At 37.7% G+C, this 20493-nt stretch overlaps 1 protein-coding gene across 1 annotated transcript in view; it reads right to left on the bottom strand.

Annotated features, from left to right (window-relative positions):
* Window positions 1–483: 483 nt before the first annotated feature.
* Window positions 484–20493, bottom strand: part of ELOVL6 (ELOVL fatty acid elongase 6) — a 722002-nt gene continuing 701992 nt past the window's right edge. Inside the window, exon 4 of the mRNA XM_044061463.1 lies at window positions 484–5252. Coding sequence (XP_043917398.1) covers window positions 4828–5252 — 425 coding nt within the window. The 3' untranslated portion in view covers window positions 484–4827. The remainder of the gene's footprint in view (window positions 5253–20493) is intronic.

Genomic DNA, 20493 nt, shown 5'->3' with positions numbered 1-20493 from the left:
AGTTTATGACAGCACTCCTGTTCTGTGAATGGTCTAAGTAAATGGTCTAAACATAGAATAACAAGGCTTAGATGTAACAGAGTTTGTCAAATGCACTTGTACTTAAACATGGGATTTCTCAGTTATCCATAGTGGAACTGTGTCAGTTTAAATTCCAAACAGTAAATAAGCCACAGGGTAAAGTTATTGAGTCTTTTAAGTATACAGATGATAGTAAATGGACAAATAGCTACACAAACTTCATGAGTAGTCATTAAAATAAAAAGTGTGTGATACAGAAAAAGTGGGAAATGGTGCAAATACATGTAAAAGATTTGAGCATATATGAACACATGATTTGGAAGCCTACAAATGGGATGGATATTGCAATATTAAACTTTTAAAACCTTTCATTCAAGGCAGAAGTGTAGCTAGAGAGGGGAGAAGGGAGCAGCCTACCTGGATAAAAGGTGTTAGTGGTAGCGATTATGAGCACTGACAATGGGTTTCTTATTACTCATGCCAATGTGATGCTGATACACAGAAGACATGGTACTCCTTAGGAGAGACGGGAGGAATACCATATCAGATACAAGACCTTTTTTTTTGGCCCTCATCTTAAGAGTTGAGAGATGCCAAACTGGGGAGAGGAACCAGGCACCAGATGAGCTGGCCACGGCATTTGTTCAGGGAACCTGCAGATGAAGTCCATCAAATACTGCAAACCTCAAGTTTAAGGGAAATAAACTGCTACCTTTATATGTTTCTTTCTTTTACTCAAATATGATCATGTTAAGATATGCTTAATTATGGTCAGATTCTAAAATGTAAAGGTAAATGTTAAAGAATCTAAAGAAATTTGTGGAAGCTAAATGAAACAAACAACTAATTATGATAGAAGACACACAGACATGAGCAGAAAATATGACACTGCTTTGTAATATAACGCAGAATGGAATAAACTGCCATCAGATTTGAAATGATCACAAGGGCCAGATAGTGGATAAATACAAGATTTTACCCATAAAATCAATTAAGAAATAAAATGCAAGTGGCACTGCTTCTGTGTAGATCTTACATTTACTGTGAACTTGACTGTGTTGTGGTTGGTACATATATGCACTTACTGATGTCATACAGTGATAAAATGACATGACTGTACATGACAGGTGATACGTAACTAGAGTATGAGGCATGAGACTATCTGTGAAAATGTACAAATGTTTTGGTTAATGTGTCATGGATTACTTGTCAGCATACTTATAGTTATGCAAAACTCAATGTTACAGTCTAAGAAAGGAATTCTGTACACGATGCAAAAAAAAAAAAAAATGAGATGATGCCTAAGAAAATTATATAACATATGGAGCTGCTTTATATATAAACACAAGCAGCTAATAATTAAATTTTTATTACAAAATTATATTTCTTCATAATAAAGATGTGCCTTTATAGGGACTGTTTTATCTTTTGACAGGATATAATAAAGTGTTACAAAATTATGCTCCCCAAATTGACTATTAGGTGGTGCAAGATACTTTGGGAGAACATGACTGGCACTGAATGTCGAGGACCACAGCAAAAGATGAGTAAAAATTCAACTACCATTTGATTACCATAAATTGACTGTCTTAAAAAGGGCAAACACATATGAATACAGGGAGGTTACCCTGGAGTAATCTGCTAAATAGGTCAAGGAAGGAACTTACCAAGAACCTACTTGCATGGTCAGGGGCCTGATAGAGGGAAAGTGCATGCTACCAGAAATTAATTTGCTGTGATTAGTGCAGCACATGTACTATGAATATGTAACAGAAGGAGCATCTGATCTGGCAGAGGGCATCAATCCACAAACTGAAAACTACAACAGTGACTCAGAAGAGTGCTGCTGCGTATTTGTGCAGCTCTACCATCGCCAAACATTACACTAAGTGTGGTTGTTGCAGAGTTTATGCTGGCATGCAAGGAGCCCTACTGTTGGTGCCTTACATGTTTAGAAACATAATTACATCTGATAATATCAGTTCAATGGTAGCACTGCTCAAGCCTCTATAGTCCTTTTAGTTCTAGAACAAAACACTGTGCGCAGTCACCAAGTACTTGCTTCTGGAGTTTGCCTGCTCAGAAAACAAAAGCAACAACAACAAATCAGTACCATTCAGCATACAAGGTTTGCCTATGCTCTATTTAGCCAGTCTATGTACTACACAGTCCACAATGCTGATGTGCAGCAAGTCTAGTGAACATTCTAGAAAGTGAAATATTAGTTCTTAGCTGAATGCTTTCAGAGCTAGAGGCAAAGTTTTCCATCCATATTCCTCGATCAACTGCACCTACAGTGTCAGAGTTGCTTCTTTGGGTATCAGTACTGGTGGAAAGAGATTGGATTCTACTTTGAAAATTTTTCTTATTCATTCAGCTGGCTAAGAAATGGACATTCAGTCTGCAACTTTGATGCATACAGTTAACAAGTGTGCAGAGTGAGCCAGTGTGTACACACATCTGTGGCACCAATAATGTTGTGCTACTGTTTTGGTATGTAACCATATCATAAATCTATGTGTTTGAATACCTTTTTATTTAGCAACATATATTACCATTTAGACAGCTACTTGGTTTTTCCTTCCCAAAAATGGAAGTTAACATATAATGTCACAGTAATGGTTAACATTATTTTACATGAAAAAAGGAAGGTTGAAAAACATCTGGAAACTCCATCACTCCACTTGATATAGACAGAATAGGTACATAATTTTTTAGTTATACATATTGCCAAGTCTGCCGCTTAAGTTATTATTAAGAAATTCTACAGTTCATTTAAACCAAATTATGTATTTTCCTTGCTATATACATTCACACTAATCTAACTTGGTCTCAAAATGTAGATGCAAATGTACTATTAATGAAACAAAGTCAGCTAATTTAATAGTTCCACGATAATCATACTTCCCTACTTTCTGTAACATATTTATATATACAGTTCATGTATAAATAATATTTTGCTTAGCAAAAATGTCTATTTGTACAAGAAACAATGTAAACTGCGCTTCATACAGAAGTAGCATAACATTTCAGTCTACCAACTAGATTCTTCTAGCACTAAACATGAATGGCTGTAGTTATGCTTCACACAACAGTGATGTGCAAAACAAAAATAAATACAACGCCTGCCATTCATTAACCATTAAGCTGTAACTTTGGGTGTTTGACCAACAGACAAATCAGTTCTTAACAGGAGGCATGCTTGTGAGGAACATCTGAACTAAAAACGTCTGTTCTACCTCCTATAAATATCTAAACTTAAATAGTCCCAATCTTCTTTTCTATTCGATATAAAGCTAGGCTGTGATAATATACTGTATGACTTTAGACACACACTAGCCCTGCAATGTTACAGCAGGAGATTTACTCAGGGTTAAGGAATTATTCATGTTTCGTTTCAGTTAAGGGTTGGCAAGAACACTTCAAACAATGACAAATGAATCCTGCTACACACATATATGGCTCTTTTACAATATGGTCCCATAATTTGCAACTCCTTTTACATAATATTAAGATGCACAATTTAATATGTTTTACAATGAAATATTCTTTCAAAAGATAACTCAGCATAGTCATTTTTGCAAACATTAAAATTATAGAAATGTATTGCAATAAAGGGGATATATTTTTAGAACAGAAAACAATGCTGTTAGGGTTCTCAGTATCTGAAACATGGGCTATATTGTATCTTAAAATTGAAAAAGCCCTTTTAACTAAAGCGTTGCTGACAGCTAGCAACATCCTAAAGCTAAAGTATATTACAGTGAAGTTTATCCACAAAAGCAATAGAGGGTGTTCAGAACATACCCGATCCATAAACAATTGTGTCAGAACTTGTTAATACACTTCAGATACAGCACTACAAAACATCAACAGATTTCTTGAGCAAGTGAATGCTGTAACAAACATGTACACAGTTTTTTTTTTCTAAAGTATTATTCATTTTTTTTTTTTTACATTAACTACTTTCTTGGCATTTATATTGTAGATATAATCATAAACTTTCCTTTGGTGAATGGTTAGATCACCTGTGGTGATACAACTCAAAAAACAATAAAGCAAACATTGATTTAACACAACATTTTTCTGCAAGACAGCCACAAAACTCTGATGCTTTACAATGATTTATGGAATATTTGGCAAGCAGTATACAATTAGTAATGGATATCCACTGAAGCACCTTTTTTATACTGGATTGTTGAAATTCATGTTAATCTTTCACTCTAATATGAGGATTAACTGGAATGCTGAAATACTATGCGTACGCAACAATATTTAATATAATACTAACTTCAGTTGCAGTACACTCTGAATCATATCAACTTCCCCTAATGTTTTATAAGAACAACCTCTGTGCCCTTCCTACAGCCAGAGTTCCAGCTTCATAAATCCATGGTGTCGACAGGACATATTACTGCTCATGGTTCTGCAATAGTACGGTATGCTACAGTAACAAATTCTGTAGCTTATTGCCCACAGAATTAAATGAAATGGTGTACAGCGCAAAATAACTTATGTTTGCTGTATGGACAGCAGAACCCCTTAGGATCCACATCAGCTGAAATCCTGGAATGCTGTATCTGTTAAAACCCTGCAACGAGCAGTATATGCAGCTCTGTGAAACTTTTGTGACTGGCTCAGTGAGAAGATATTCAGACGAATCCTCACCCTCATTGCCGATCATTTGACTATATTACCCCAAACTGTCTCTAAGCTGGCTTGTAACTTCACTGGATATGTATGGTTCTTTGTGCCATTTTCGTTTTTTCTTGCCCCTGAGTTCATGGCTTCTGTTTTGATTGTCTGCTATTTGATTTTTGCCATTTGTCGCTGTTTGTTGATGTATGCTTGACAGAAGAAATGGCAGAACAGCACAAAGTAGCTGAGGTACATGAGGGAGGACCAAACGATGTTTTGCATGTGAGATGGACACTGGCCCTGTTGCATCCAGGAAAAGACCAGGTAATTAACTACGCAGCCCATCAACATCTGTGTGATCTGAGTCAGTGTAATGAACATAGCAAACTTCCGGGAAACTCGGAACCCAGCAGCACGTAGGGCATAGTAGGAGTACATTACTGCATGCACACCATAGTTCATGGTCATGAACCAGCCACCGCCTGCTACCATGTCCTTGTAGGAGTACCAAGAATACAGCAGGACAGTGATGTGGTGATACCAGTGCAAGAAAATTAGTTTCTGCTTCCTAAGGATGATAAATATTGTATCACCTGATGCAAAAATAGAAAAGAAAAATGTGTCAGTGACAAAGTGACAAAATTACTTCTCAGATTTGATCACTACAATGTTTTCACCTAAATGATTGGTGTTGCATGAATTATCAAAGAGTGCCCTTTATTAATGTACTCTAGAATCTGTCAGTCTCGGTTTTACATTTGTCTTTCATATCCACTTCTAAAAATACATTTTGACCCTTTTTTGAGATAAGATACATATGGTGCACCTCTGTACTAACTTGCCACATTTTAAAATCACGTGAGGCAATATTCACTACATTTCAAAACAGAAGATTTAGACATGTAAATGTCATATGTGGAAACCTGACATGACTCATGAAACAAGAATGTGAATTATTTCTGCTATAACAGCCACTAGTCACAGAACATGACGTCTGGGAAGATTTCTTCACATTACTGGTGCCTAGAACATAGATTGGGCTTGTGTTAAAGTTCTGTAGTACAGCATAAAATAATTTCAAGCAGTGGTTACCCAGAAGCCAGTTAATGGTTTCTAGACTACAGCATGGGTTAATCAAGCAATCAGTGCATGAGCTAGTTATGAGCTTCACTCTGTACTATCAGTGCTTGCTCTAGACGGTGCCTTGTGCTTCCTCAAATACTGCTCAGCAAAACGAAAACAGCCTCCGGCTTTCTTTTCACCGACAAGCAATGACTATATAAAAAAAAAAAAAAGCCAAAATAATAATAATAATTAAACTTGTCTTACAACTTCACCTTACTTGTCCCATATCACTCATACAGCAACTCTGTTCTTGTACCATATCACCTGCAGAGCGACTCTGTTTTAAGTTTCACCACAAAAATATGCCTTGCAATGAAAATCTATAAAACTGGGTTCCATCTTCTTTTGCAGGATCTGTCAGTATGTAAGACAGGCACAGTAGTACCAAAACTGTATTTAAAACTAGAGGAAACAAACAGTCTGCCCCAAAAATGCACAACAAAGTTGGTTCTGAAGCAATAGAGCTACATACTAAGTAAGGAAGGAACAAAGGGTTAAAAAGTACCTCCATTCTGGGATGAACGGGAAGTTAAGAGGGACTTGTCTGAAGCTGGCAAATGGAAAGTCTTACAGGAAGAGAAACCTAAATGGTGAACGTTGCAAATAAAGTAAAAAGAGCGATGAGGACAGCGAAAGCACCGAGGGAAGGGGAGACGCATCTACAATTAAAGGGAGCTGTAAGTGGATGGAAAGAAGCATTCATATTGTATGTTTTCATGCATTGTACATTTTTTTATTATGATTATCTTCTTCATTTAAATCATATTATGTACCACAGTACTGACTGTGCAGTGTTCCTTCCCATGTAATTAATGTAACCGGGCTGTGGTTAAAAATGGGTTATGTACTTTAGATCAATGTATATTTTATAAATATGCAAATACATCTGTATTTTTTCAGCTTCTAAACCCACTAAACACATCACAAAAATGCCATATACCAAAATTCTTTTAAAGCCATTTTCTATTCTTGAGCAGTTTTATTTTTTACCAAAATATTAAAAGTAACATTTATATTAATTGTCAGCCATGGAATATTAAACTACTGTTCGGTTGTCTGTGGGTTTCATTTTTGTTACTTTTTATTATGAGGTCACTATCTTTGTTATGAGGACAAGAGTCTCTCAGACAATATCACATTTTCTATACTTCAAAGTATTCCTAAACAGAGACTGTCCCTGCCTAAAGTGCCAAACCAAAGACATTTGTTTTCTACTACCTTTAACATCATTGCTGATGCTTAACTAGCGAACTACGGTCTCTGTATAGGATGAGTATTGTATATATGGTGTCAGTCTGAATTAGTATAAGGCTGACAACACAGATGTGATAAACAGCTATCAGGCAGCATGTACTTTACAATGACAGGGCATTGTCAGACCCCTCGCTGATGGACCTCGTACATATCAACAAAACAAACACCACCAAAATTACCTGTTCTAAAGTTTAAACCTTGCCTGTGATATAAATAGGTCCCGCTGGAGAGATAGGTATGTATCCCAGAGTCTAACCCATCTCTGGGACAGGCTCCCCATCCATGTGAAGCAGAGTTCCTCCCTAACCCAATTCAAGTGTAACTTGGACAACTGCATGAGGAACAGGAAATTCATCCCTGGTTTGGCACATCTCTCTAATGGACACAGGCAGCCTGTAAAAGGTTCATCTCCCAGGCCCTAGCTTGTAAAAGTTTCATCTCCCAAATCCCTGCTTACACTCATCAAGGGTACCAGAACTTGTCAGAGGTTTGGGATGCATGGCTAGGCTTAAAAAGGCCCTTGTTGTCGTTAGTCTAGTAAACACCTATGAACTACATCCTAACTGCCTAGGTCATGACTGAAGGGGTACACGGACCAGCTCACTTATCCAGGTAAATAAATAATAGTAAAACAGTACATTACATCTGCAGTCATTTTGTAGATTAGAACAGACTTCCTCTACATTTACAATCAAATCTTTATTTACTGCTTATGTATACAGTGTCACTTATTCTTTCTACTGCATCACTGTTGCATGATATCTGACACTATCACTTGAACTGCTGCTGTATATGACTTGTTATTGTACTGCATAGTTGGTCGTTTACCCATGAGTGTCACTGATGAATATTCACTACGTATGAACCACTGACATACTATACAGTTAATTACATTTTCTTATGACTGTTAGAGATATATAAACGTCATAGGAGTGTTTCTCTCCAGGTATCCGATGAAATGGGGCCACCACATAGTTGGAAAACACAGTAAACAATACATGAACAAATAAATAAATACACAAATACAAATAAAATGTCTGAAAAGGGGCCCTATTGGGGGGGGGGTAAACATAAATGTAAAAAGGAATTTTTAGATAATAGGTGAAAGGACTTATGTGCAAAAGCCAGAAGGTTGTGCTGCATGGTTGCAGTACTGAACCAAATTAAGGAGCAGACTGGAGTTGCTAACGTTTCTTTGCTGCCTAAATTTACAGATGGAAGAAAACAGTTCCAATAAAATGAAGGGAAAAGAATGTGCATCAGGGGAGAACTGGTCAAATAAATCAAAACAAAAGAAAAAGCAGTTTGAAGTAGTACCATAATTGTATTAAGGTATACGGGCCTGTCGCAATACAACCATGGTTATTTATCATCATCTATCCTCCTTTTCAGCATGAAGGACTCCTTGAACTTCTTAGCTAGATTAAAAGAACAACTGTGGGATTCAGATTTGATATTTGCCACCATAGATGTGGTGGACCTTTTTTCATCTATCCCCTAAGAATGAAGGTTTAGAACATTTTAGTAATAGTTTGTTCAAATAAGCTAATTTTTCAAACGGTAAAATAAATTTGTTGGTAGAATTAATGTCTACTGTTTTAGACTTTAATTTTATTTATTTTGAGGGGGAATTTTATAGGCAGTCTAAAGGAGTAGCAATGGGAGCTTCCTGTGCTCCAATATACACCAATTTAGTGCTAGCTGAATAGGAGCCTAACTGTGTATTTAACATTACATTTTCCCAGTACATCAAGTTCTAAGTTAGATACCTTGATGTTGTATTTTTGTTATGGAATGGGCCTGAAGGTATGATTAAGAATTGTGTAAACCAGTCCTCTACCTTTTTGAAATTTACTTATGATTTTAATCACAATGGAATTAACTATTTGGATATTTTTATTGAACATAATGGTACAGGTACAGGATTCAGGTCCAAGGTTTATAGGAAACCAATTTTTAGCAACAGTTACTTGGAGTTTTCCAGCTGCCATCCTTTTTGTCAAAAAAGAGTATATTAAAAGGACAGTGCATTAGGGTAGCTAGGAAGACCTCCAATTTTTGATGCTGTATGTTCTGAATCTTTTATTGAACGGATGTTTTAGATCATGGCTACCCCTTGGATTTGATAAAGGATATGGTTAGTTATATTAGGAACAATGGGGATTGAGATATAAACCTCTTTTGGGAAGAGGTCCCCTCACAATGACTAATAAACATGTCAGGGACAATTATGACAATACTTTGGTTATTCAATATGGGTCACATTCTAGGATTATTAAAGACCTGGTCAATAAGGATTGGAACATTATTAGGGGAAACCCACAATTATTTGAACTCATGGGCAGTAGCCCATCTTTTGTGCTTAAGACAGGTCACAACCTAAAGGGAAGATCTGAAGTAGGTGAAAGGTACAGGAAAGATGCTTTCAACAGAACAGGTACACATAGATGTGGATCGTGCCCACAATGTTCATATTTTTTGGAGACTGAGGCTGTAACATTACAGAATGGTATGAATTCAGTAGTACAATTTATTAGGGGTAATTATCAAACTAAGAACATGGTTTATATGGCCTTATGTGATAATTGTCTGGCATTTTATCTTGGAAAAACCGAAAGGTGTTTTAGGAAAATAATTTATGAACACCTTTATAACATAAGAGTCCGTAATGAGAAAAATGCCTTTTTTGAAATTTCCCTGAATTGCCTTCAGTTTAAAAATTTAGGTTCACTATTCTGGAACAAGTCCAGATTGATCCAAGAGGGGGGGACTTAAAGAATAAGCTGGAGGAAAGGGAAGCCATTTGGCAGTTTAAGCTAAACGAACAGAGCCTCCCAGGTATCAATAATAACATTTCCCTTCAACATTATTTAATAAAGAAGTTTTTACAAGTGGTATGAACAATTTACATTGTATTGTATTTTTTAATAATTTATTGGTTTTAGCCTTTTGCAAGTGTGGTTGTTTTTTATTATTATTCATTTATTCACATTGTTATTAAAGCTCCATAGGTATTTGTACAGCGGAAAGGTTTTTCTTTAAGGATTTGTTTTGAGAATACTGTCTTTTTAAAGGAATTAATTAGCTGTAATTAGAAGGATTCTGATAACACTATTTAAGCAAAGCAAGTTTCATAAATGTATTTTTTAATTGTTTTGTCCTGAGTTGTTTCCTGGCCAGTATGATATTTTTTGGTTTTAAATCAATAATTAAGAATAAGCTGGTAGATGGGTGCGTTTTAACTTTGAAATGCATTTGACTCTGTAGTTTACAGAGCCTTTGGTGACTAAGATGGCAAACGGTAATGCTATGAGGATGGTGAGTTAAGTGCAGGAGTGGTTAGATGTAAGGTGCTGGTTAGAGGAGAGGTATTGGAGAGCTACATTAAAGCTTAAAATATAGTTATGGCTTTACACACATCATAAAGCCATAAAGCTAAGAATTTAGAAAATAAAACATGATTACTTGCAGATTGAAAGTGGGGCCCATAACTCCATAAATGGAGAAATCAGTATGCAAAAAAACACTAAAAGAAACTAAAATATGGACCAATACACATTAATTGAATTAAACTGAAACAAGTGTAAAGTAACATATTACAACCCTGGGAATTTTGGAATATAATATGCATGAGGGTAGTGCACAGAGATAACTCAGGAACAAAGGGAACTGGGACTGTGTGGCATTTTTAGAACTACACATGAATGACAATATGCTAATATCTTGGACAATGAAAACAATATTTGCTTGTATCTCCATGAGTTTAATTCCAAGGACAGTCACGTTATTATGGCATTGTATAAAGCATCAGTTATGCCTAATATGTAGCAGTATATAGTTATCACTGTATATGTCAAAGATTAATATTTCACAGTGTACTCAGAGCTACTAAGACAAATAGAAATATGGATATGTGCGGAGGAAAGGAATAGCATACAAAAAAAAAGAAAAAGTTGCATCAGGAAGACTTTGTTTTGTCTAAATATACTTTCACTCGAGGAAGGACAGGATGGAAGCAATGTGATAAGAGCTGCAGATTATAAACAAGGACATGGAAGAAGAATGGAACATAAATAACAAATTCATGGGAAAGACAACTGATAAAAGAATAAACCTTTTATGGAGAAAAGTGCAACAATGTTGTATTGCACAAATATATTTTTGACAGAAACTTGTGGGGATTTTAAGTTGAAATTGGACTCCTGGAAAAGAGAACTGAAAATGATGAATTAGGAGGTGTGAGAAATTAAATGCTCAGTAAAACAATCACTATCTCTTTTGTGGGTATGATTTCTTTATATTGAGTACTTTATATAATGTCCCCCTGAGTAAAATCAGAGTCTCAACCTTATTATTTCAAGCGTTAATAAAATTCCTTCCTTCTCCTCCTCCTCTGTATGCCTTCCCAACTCAAATATAATACAATGCTGTCAGGTTGCTGTTCTACATACCAACAAGAGTTTTTTTTTATTTTTCTTGATAAATCTCTTATACCACAACGATGTAGTGGTTCTCCTTAGTAAATTCACTTAGAGTAAATCTATCTTAAAATGTAATACTTCTAGCATTCAAAGGTTCTACTATGCAACCGTTAATACTGACCAAATGTGTACATCTTCCTCTCAGTTTTCAAGCAAAACACTTCTGTAAACATCCTTATGTTCTTCTTCCAAAGTAAAGTACTTTCTCCTACCTTCCTTTATCACTCAGTCAGTACAAATAGCTCTGGCATCAACCTCCCTGTGGTTTTCCAATATGAAAATGGCTTCTGCTTTAAAATGACCTCATGAAAGGTTTGGATCTTCTTTGCTTACCATTCTGTCCAACTGGTCATCACTCTCTGTCCATCACCTTTACGCTGTGTTACAACACTTTGTCTCTAACTGTTCTAACAGCTCTATAGCATTTCTTACAATAGAAAGCAGAACTTCTGCAGTCCTAAGTGTCCTATGTAGGAGACACATCCTCCAAGGGAGCAACAACAAAAAGTAGTAAAGTAGACTGTCGCATGATGCGATTACTTTTATTACAGCGCAGAGATGTGTGACCTACAATATCCATAAAGCAAATGTTTGAAAAAAAAATCCCTTACAGCAGGTAATTAGAGACAAGACTTTAGGCTGTCATCCCTTGTCCATACCCTGGTAAGGTTACAGAAGACTTTTTGGTGGGGACTACACCAAGGTGATACTTAACCCACTCTATAGCTGAGCAAATCGATGACTCATTTCTCTCTGCTCAGTATTTTTTCACCAACATTCCTATTCTTGTCTGCAGGATTACTTACTGCACTCGAAATATTAGAATAATGTTTTCGCTTCCATATCCCTTACGGTTAAAAGGGAACAGGATCCATGCACAAAGCCCTAAACAGAAAATGTGATGGGCTTGCCCAGAAAATAAAGGATACAGCAGACGAGTATGACCAAGACATAAAAGGAACACTGTTTAATCTAGACAGGAGGAAGTGCTTTCCATAAAGAGAGGCTGGACAGCAGCTGAAATCACTTACCAAAATGATGGATGGCAGAGGCAAGACACTTGAATCAGTTTGAGATTTTTGCTGGTTCAGAATGAAACAGGAGAGAGCAATGCCTTTTGGTAGCTGTTATCACTCAACTAGGTTAGACATACAGACAGACAGACATACAGGCTAACAGACTGCTTCTGCCAGAAAGTTTTTGTAATGCGTTCTAAGTTGTCATTAAAAATTTTAGTTGGTAATGTTTAGCATATTTTTTGTTCAAGCCAGCTAGAATACCTGCTAACTCCCTGGACCGCTGCCAGTTTATCAGAGCTGTGGACTGTCTCTTCTCTCTGTCTCTCTCTCTCTTTCGGCTTTTCCAGGTTAGGGGTTGCCACAGCGGATCACCTTGTCCGCTCATGATTGGCAGTGGAGTTTTAAGGTGTCAAATTGCCAGCCCGGCAACCAACCTTCCACAGAAGGCACATACACACGCACTCACACCTAGGGCCAATTTTAGTGAGTCCAATCCACTTGCAGCATGTCTTTGGCGATGTGGGAGGAAACCGGAGCACCCGGAGGAAACCCACACTACCCCAGGGAGGACATGCAGACTCCGCACAGAAGACATCCCAGCCGAAGATCAAACCAGAGAGCCTCTTGCTGTGAGGTGACAACACTAACCACTGCACCACCGCAGCCGTCCAATGGACTGTCTCTTCTAATCCTGTGGATCTCTGCAGCTGTTTCTAGAAGGACTGCAACTTGAGCTATGGCACATGTGGGGCATAGGCAGAGGCTTAAAATGGATAAAAAGTATTCCTGCACAATATAAATTCTAGTGATGAAGGAGATGAGCAATATGATTTATTTATGTATGTACTCATTTATTCATTTACTCTTTCATTTACAGCCGTGTTCCAGGTCAGAGGTAGAGCAGAGTGTAACTAAGTCAAATGTGACAAAACTGACAATTAAAAAAGGTATTCATAGTTTAAAATTATTATACAAATTAGAAATGCAACAAGTCAATGCAGACCTAACATGTTTCCATATACACTTCTTAAAGTCATGGTAAGCAAAACAAATATACATAGAGGCATCATATTTGTAATTGTATGAACATTTTCAGGATGCCTATTAACTGCAATACAATGAACAGCAAGACGTGAAATCACACATTTAGTGGAGCATAACTGTGTTTATAAATAAAAGGGACCTGAGGAGGAAGCCTAAAGTAAGAGCAGGAGGAATGATGCAAGTAAAAGTTGGAAAAAGAAATGGGGTGAGGATTAGGGAAGGTGATTAACCTGCTAGAATTTTGAAAAAGGTGGAGATGAGATAAAGGAGATAGCGCAGTTATATGGTAACGATAAAGTTAGGAGAGAGTTACACTGAGATGACAGCTATAGTAGTGGGAGAATAAAGCTTTTCTAAAGAAAGTGTAGGCAGGTATGGAGCTAATGTGTGAAGGTAAGGGATTCCAAGTAGTATAGTTTAGCTTGGAGAAAGGGTGCATAGTAATACGGAGGTTGTAAAGGCTGTAGATAAGCAAGGAATAACTGAAAAGTGAGATCAGAGTCAGACAACAGGACAAGTATTTATATCACTCTATGTAGGAAGGAGGAGGGCAAAACTTATTACAGAGTAATTTATACAATGTACAGCAAAGAAAAGAAACTTGTTTTATCTATTCTTAACCAATATTTTCATAATACGTCTAATGTTGTATAATTAAACTTTTTTTTGTATTATTTTTAAAGATTGTAAAATTACTGTTCTTAAAATTTTTGTAATACTTTGGAGCTTTTCTTCCTGGACCTCTGCTGAAAGGCTCCAACCCAGCCGGACTTTCCTAGCAATCAAATGTTAAATAAATAAATAAATGCATTTTGTGGGTATGGAGAAGTGTTAGTAGAATTAAAAAGAGAACATTACTGTGTAAAGGGGTTGGCTGCAGATGACACTACAGATTTTGTCAGAATTTGTTGTGTCTGAGGGTACCAGCATATTTACAGTTTTCAAATATAATAAGGTGTGTATTATATATTCTAGCTTATGTACTACTATGTCATTAGCAATGGAAGTTTCTGGGGTTAATGAGATTGTGAGCTTCTAGAAGAGTATGAACCTTGTTGATGCTAAATAAAACATAGTTAGGAAAGTTTGAGCTGGCTCTGGGGTAAATGAGTTGTTTGTAAATAGATAAGGTTGTCATGATGGTAACTGATAAATAATCAAGGGGCAGATATGTGTTTAGGAGATGTGCAAGAAATCATAAAGTTAGATGTGGTATTTGCTTGAAGATCTGATGTGTGGAACCATGTACAAATGCTATCTAACATATTTAAAGATGATCTTGGATAGTGTTGGTGTGTGGGCTGCTGGGAAGGAGAAGGTCATAAGTATGCAAGGTGAGTTTAAAAGTGGATAATGAGGATGAAGGTTGTTTATATAAATGGAGAAAGGTTAAGATAGTCACTAATCCATTTAACGATGCCTTGAGAAAAGAGTAAAAAATGAGGTTATGTATAGGACACTGCGGTTTACTTGCACTAAGGCCCTCTTCAGGATGATGCACAGAGGTCATGTAAGAAAGGATTGTGCATATTTGTGAAGCTGTGACCCATGACGATAAATATAGCTTTTGCAGTATTGTAACCTTGTATAAAGACATGTTGATAATTACTTAAAATTCTAGTCATTCTCAAATGTGGAAATTTGCTTGTAGCAAATTTCTATTCAAAATAATCTGGCTGAGAAGATTTCCAACAGATGTAAAGTGTTCTAGGACAGATGATGGGAGTTTATTTAGGTAAAAGACTCAATCTAGGCATGAGGGATTAAGTGAGCAAGATTATAAATATTGGCAAGGGACTTTAAGATGCACGAGGCAGCATTTTTTGGAATACAGTAAGAAGATGGAGATCTATCATGGAATTGTATTAGCCGCTAGTTCAGAAGTGGCGATAAGGTAGGTTGTTTGAGAAAGAGATGAGAAAAGTGAAAAGGAAAAAGTAGGGTTTGATAGCCTGGAGATCAAGACATTTTTGAAATGATTAGTGCTGCTAAACTGGGATTCAGTTAAGCTGATGGAGAAGCCTGCTGAAGTATGAGAGGCATTGTGCCTCACACAGACTATCTATACCCAGTAACATCTGGAGCTGCAAGCTGAAGGTTTTTAGCAAGAAATGTAGAAGTCGGATTCAGTCTTTTTTATTTTATTTCAGGAATTACTGCATACTTTAACATATATTTGCCATGAGGAAGGGCAGTTGGTGTACTTTCAGGTTTTCCAGGCAGTATCCCTATTTCCAGCAGTATCCCTATCCCTTTCCTTCAGAAGCATTTTAAGATCATGGTGTTGGTGGTGTTTCCGAGGGTATGTGGAGCTCAATGTTCGTGGGATAATGGAAGTGAATACATATAGGGCTGTACACATACTGCATCAGAAGAGAGGTCTTACCAACCACAAAAAGCTAGAAGGTTAGGTAAGGTGACTTGCTTTGTGGGGTGAGAATGAGAAACCACTAACGAAAATTGGTGGAAGTGCAGAATATTCAAATGATCAAGTTCAGAAGCTGAGAAATGTTAACAATGATCACTTACACTACTGGGCTGAACATTAACAGATTTACACTTATGGAAAACTGTAGTGAAAATACTGTCAATTACTGTCACTGGGGATAGCGGTTTCTGACTGGACGAGCTGGGGAGCTGACGTACTCGGTCCATGAAGGGAGGAGGTTTGTGAGAATTTACTGCAGTGGAACAGGCCAAATCATGTTTAGGATCACAAATAAGACAAAGGTTGTTCTACATCTCGAAGACTGATAAATACCATATTTTTGAAGCTGAGGAGGGAGAAGTGCAGAAAAATGGAAGACACGAGAAACAAGCTTCAGTTGTACTACAATTCCTTTGGGATCAGTATCTAGGAGAGCACTGCCTGCATCTAACAAGGAAATAAAGAGAAGAGGAGGGGGAAGGATAACAAAGTGATAGGAGGTTTTCGCCAGGTTTCTGATATGGCTATGGCATCCTGATATTGTTGCAAGTTTTAGCTCAAAAGAAGAAAACTAGCAGATGGAAGTCTAAGTACCAGCTCTGAAGCACTAGTCGGCAAATTTACAGAAATACAGAAAGCTAGGATATAATGGGGCTCTCCATCCCTAGTGGGTGAGACAACACCAGAGTATGGAGCCCAGCAAGGATGTGTGCCTGGAGCGGGCTGTTTCATCTGCTAATCCTTCCTTGTTCAATCCTGGCTCCATAATTAAGGAGTTTCCAGGGTACTGAACATGTTATACATACTTCACATAGTACTAACCTCAAAGGTTTAGGTTTAAATGACTACACAACATACTATAAAATGATATTAAAATTCTAATATAAAGTTTTCAGAGACCTGCATAAATTTAGTTTTGCTATGCAATTAGTTTGTTTATAACTGATCTAATTTTTTTGGTTTGTAATCTCCCTTCTCAGTATAGGTAGGTACTAGGCTATCTGCCCGAGGGCATTTTTAAGCCTAGCCAGAGTGTGTCAGCTTTCGCCGCCCCATTGATTAATTAACTGAGCCTCTGTCAAGCAGAGCCAATGAAGTGATCGCTGGGGTGTATTTTCTGTTACCCATCCAATCGTCAAGGCTTCTCTTGAAGAGTGTTAGTGAGGGGCTCTGCCTAATGTAGTTAGGAATTTTGTTCTAAAGCATGGGGAGTCTCTGTGACAGGAATCTATCCCTCCAGCATGTTCTATTTATTGTTGTGGCGAGGTTTAGCTCACTAGAGCACGTGGCTCGCAGTGACTTGGATTTCTTTAGGTGGAGCATGTCCATCAATTCTGAGTTGGACATGGCTTTGTAAGTCAGGCAGAGATCACCTCTGAGTAAGCGATATGCCACTGAGTACAGCCAGAGTTTTTTCAGTTGGGCTGCATAGGACATATGTTTGAGGACAGTAATCCTCTTGGTGAGGTGCTTTTGTGGTCTTTCCAGCTGTTGGAAGTGTCTTGTGAGGTACATCCCAAATGGGGCATTGTACTCTATGATGGGTCTGATGAGTGACGGGGCACTATAACATCTTTATTTCTAGATGCAAATCCCTTAGTAATTAGCTGGGTCACATAGAAGGACTTCCTAACTACTTTGGCAATATGATTGTCAAAGGAGAGATTACTATCTACCTGGGTCCCCAGATCTCTTATTACCTCTTCTGTATTAAGGGGGCTGCCGCCTATGTGGTAATTTGTGGGTGTTTTGTTTTTCCCAAACAGGATGACTGTGCATTTTTTACCATTTAGCTTGAGGCCATGACTTTGACACCAGGTGTCTGTCTCAGTAAGGCCTTTTTGAAGGATGTCCGTGTCAGCTGGAGAGTCTATTATGGCTCCCAGTTTGCAGTCATCGGCGAACTTGGTTAGCCATAGTCCTCCTGTGTTTGCCTATACTTCTGAGAAATATATGCCAAACAGTAGGGGTCCCAGAACAGGGCCTTGTGGGACACCACTTGTGACTGGTTTAGAGTCGGACCTGGAGCCCACTATTCTTACCATGTGAGTTCTGTCTCTAAGCCAGTTGGCAACCCATCTTGTGACGTAGGGGTTTATGTTCAGGCTGGTAAGTTTTTCTATAATACCCGAGTGAGGAATGGTGTCAAACGCCTTGGCAAGATCAAGGTAAGCTGTGTGAATCACCTTTCCCTCATCTATAGCATTGGTGACTGTCTCGAAGAAGACAACCAGGTTTAGTAGGCATGATCTGCCCTTAACAAAGCTGAACTGGGTCAGGTCAAGTGTTTGTAGGTTCACAATGTCTTTGTTAATGAGTTCCATGATGATGCCCTTCATAGCCTTGCAGACCATGCTAGTCAGGCTTACGGGGCGATAGTTACCAGGGTCAGTTGTGACCCCCTCCTTTGTGGAACAGAATAACCATTGCTGTGCGCCATTCTATGGGCACATAGCCTGTGGAGAGGCTGAGGTTGAACAGCGTGTTTTGGTGGGGGGTTAGTTCGTTCTGTAGTTTGTGCAAGACGTTACCTGGGACACCATCTGGCCCCATTGATGCTGTGTTTTTGGCTTTTGAAAGGGCTCTTTTCACCTGTGCTTCTGTGATTTCAGAGACACTACACTTTTCCGGTATTGTTGTGGGCCCTTTTGAAGGTGAGAGGGAGGTGACGTTTGCACTGAATCTATCTGCCAGGATGTTGTCAATATCAGTAGGTTCAGTATATTTTGTGCTATTTTGCACTAGTTCAGAGCATATCTGCGAGTTGCCACTTAGGTTCTTGACATTGCCAAAGAAGGCTTTGTGGTTATCTTTCAAATCCTTGGCTATTTTTCTTTTGAAGTTAGCCTTGGATGATTTTATGAGGGACCTTAGTTTCTTACTGATACTGATCAGGGATGTCTTTCCTTCTTGGGATTTGCTTTTTTTTCTGAACTAGTTTCCTCCTTCTGTTGTATAACCTGTTTATGGCAGGGTTCCACCAGACTGGTTTCCTTCTCTTAGGGGAGTGAGTCTTGGTTTTGCTACGGATGGCACGATCCATGCATCCTTGTAGGTGCTCATAGAGTGCAACTGTAAAGGATTCTGCTCTCTCTCTCTCTCTCTATATATATATATATATATTTTTTTTTTTCTGATGTACTTTCTGAAAGTGATTATCATCATCATCTGTGGGATTTATAAGTGTGCATACCTGTTTATTGTGATCCGTGGTACACTATGTTGCTGTATTAATACACCCGAGTACAGATATATGTTCATACAGGCATTCTGAACTGCTTAAAAAGTCATCTGATATGCAATTTAATAACCCCGTACATCAGAAACATGTTCTTTGGCATTGCGCATTTCGACATGGAGAAAATCTGGCTTTCTGTACAATTACATGTTGCTGTTCAGTGAAGTAAACAGCATAAATAAATTATAGACTTGTAGCACATTTTATTAACAAGTAACTTGTGCTAAGCTGATGCTTTGTTTAAAGACATTTTAGTATTCAACTATGGCTGGCTCTAATAATGAGCAGTCACTCACAAAAGATGGACTATATAACTTGAGCCATGTATTTATAAGGGCTGTGGACAGCAAAACCTACTCTAAATAGAATTTAAGAAATATAAGTACAAGCTGACATGTCCCCCCACAGATACTTCTGTAACAAATTATTTGCAGAAGGAATGATTAAGTCACAGTTTATATACAGAACTGAATATTTATGCTGTCAGTGCAAAAAGTGCATAATAAATATTGATAACAAATGCAATTTGGAACAGTTTGTTAGATCCAGTTTCACATTTTCCCATCTATGGTTACGGGGAAAAACAGAAAAGCTAGTCAAAAAGTATGTGATACCAGAGAAAAGAACTGTTATGAGAGAGAGTACACTGAAAAAGGACTTTACAGCTTTGACTGTAAAACACAGAATTTATAAATATGCACCACAGCCTCCATTAATAGTAAGGGCACAAGAATTACTGCACTTAGTATACAGTACTGGCTCTTAAAATATTTACCATTTAACCAAGGTTGACTTTTTTTTTTTTTCTTTAGAGAAATAGATGCATGCCTTTCCAATGGAAGGTCAGTCAAACTCTCATGAGGTCAGTGACATCACAAGACCAAGTGATGTCTCTTAATCACAACAGAGGAAGGGAATGAAGGGTTGGGAGGGTGGCCTAATGGTTAAGGTGTTTGCTTTACAAACACAGGATGCAGGGTTTGAGTCTCACAAGGGATAACTGGCTAGGTTTAAAATGGCTCACAAGAGCAATTAACTTAGTACTAATCTATGAACCTATGAACAAGGATCAGAACCACTATGAACATATGACATTCCAAAGAAAGGGAGGCTATGGAACTGAGTGGAAAAGAGGATTAGATCCAGCAGGAAACATGCAAAATTTTGAAGACAACTGTTTGGTTCTAAATGTGTGAATTATTTAGTTTAAATTTAGAGGACTTCCTATTTTGAATAAGGGCCTTG

The sequence above is a fragment of the Protopterus annectens genome, chromosome 2.part0 (assembly GCF_019279795.1).
Source record: "Protopterus annectens isolate FY-2018-M chromosome 2.part0, PAN1.0, whole genome shotgun sequence".
Classification (NCBI taxonomy): Eukaryota; Metazoa; Chordata; order Ceratodontiformes; family Protopteridae; genus Protopterus; species Protopterus annectens.
Note: the sequence above shows the minus strand (reverse complement) of the source record. Positions and strands in the feature narration are given on the sequence as shown.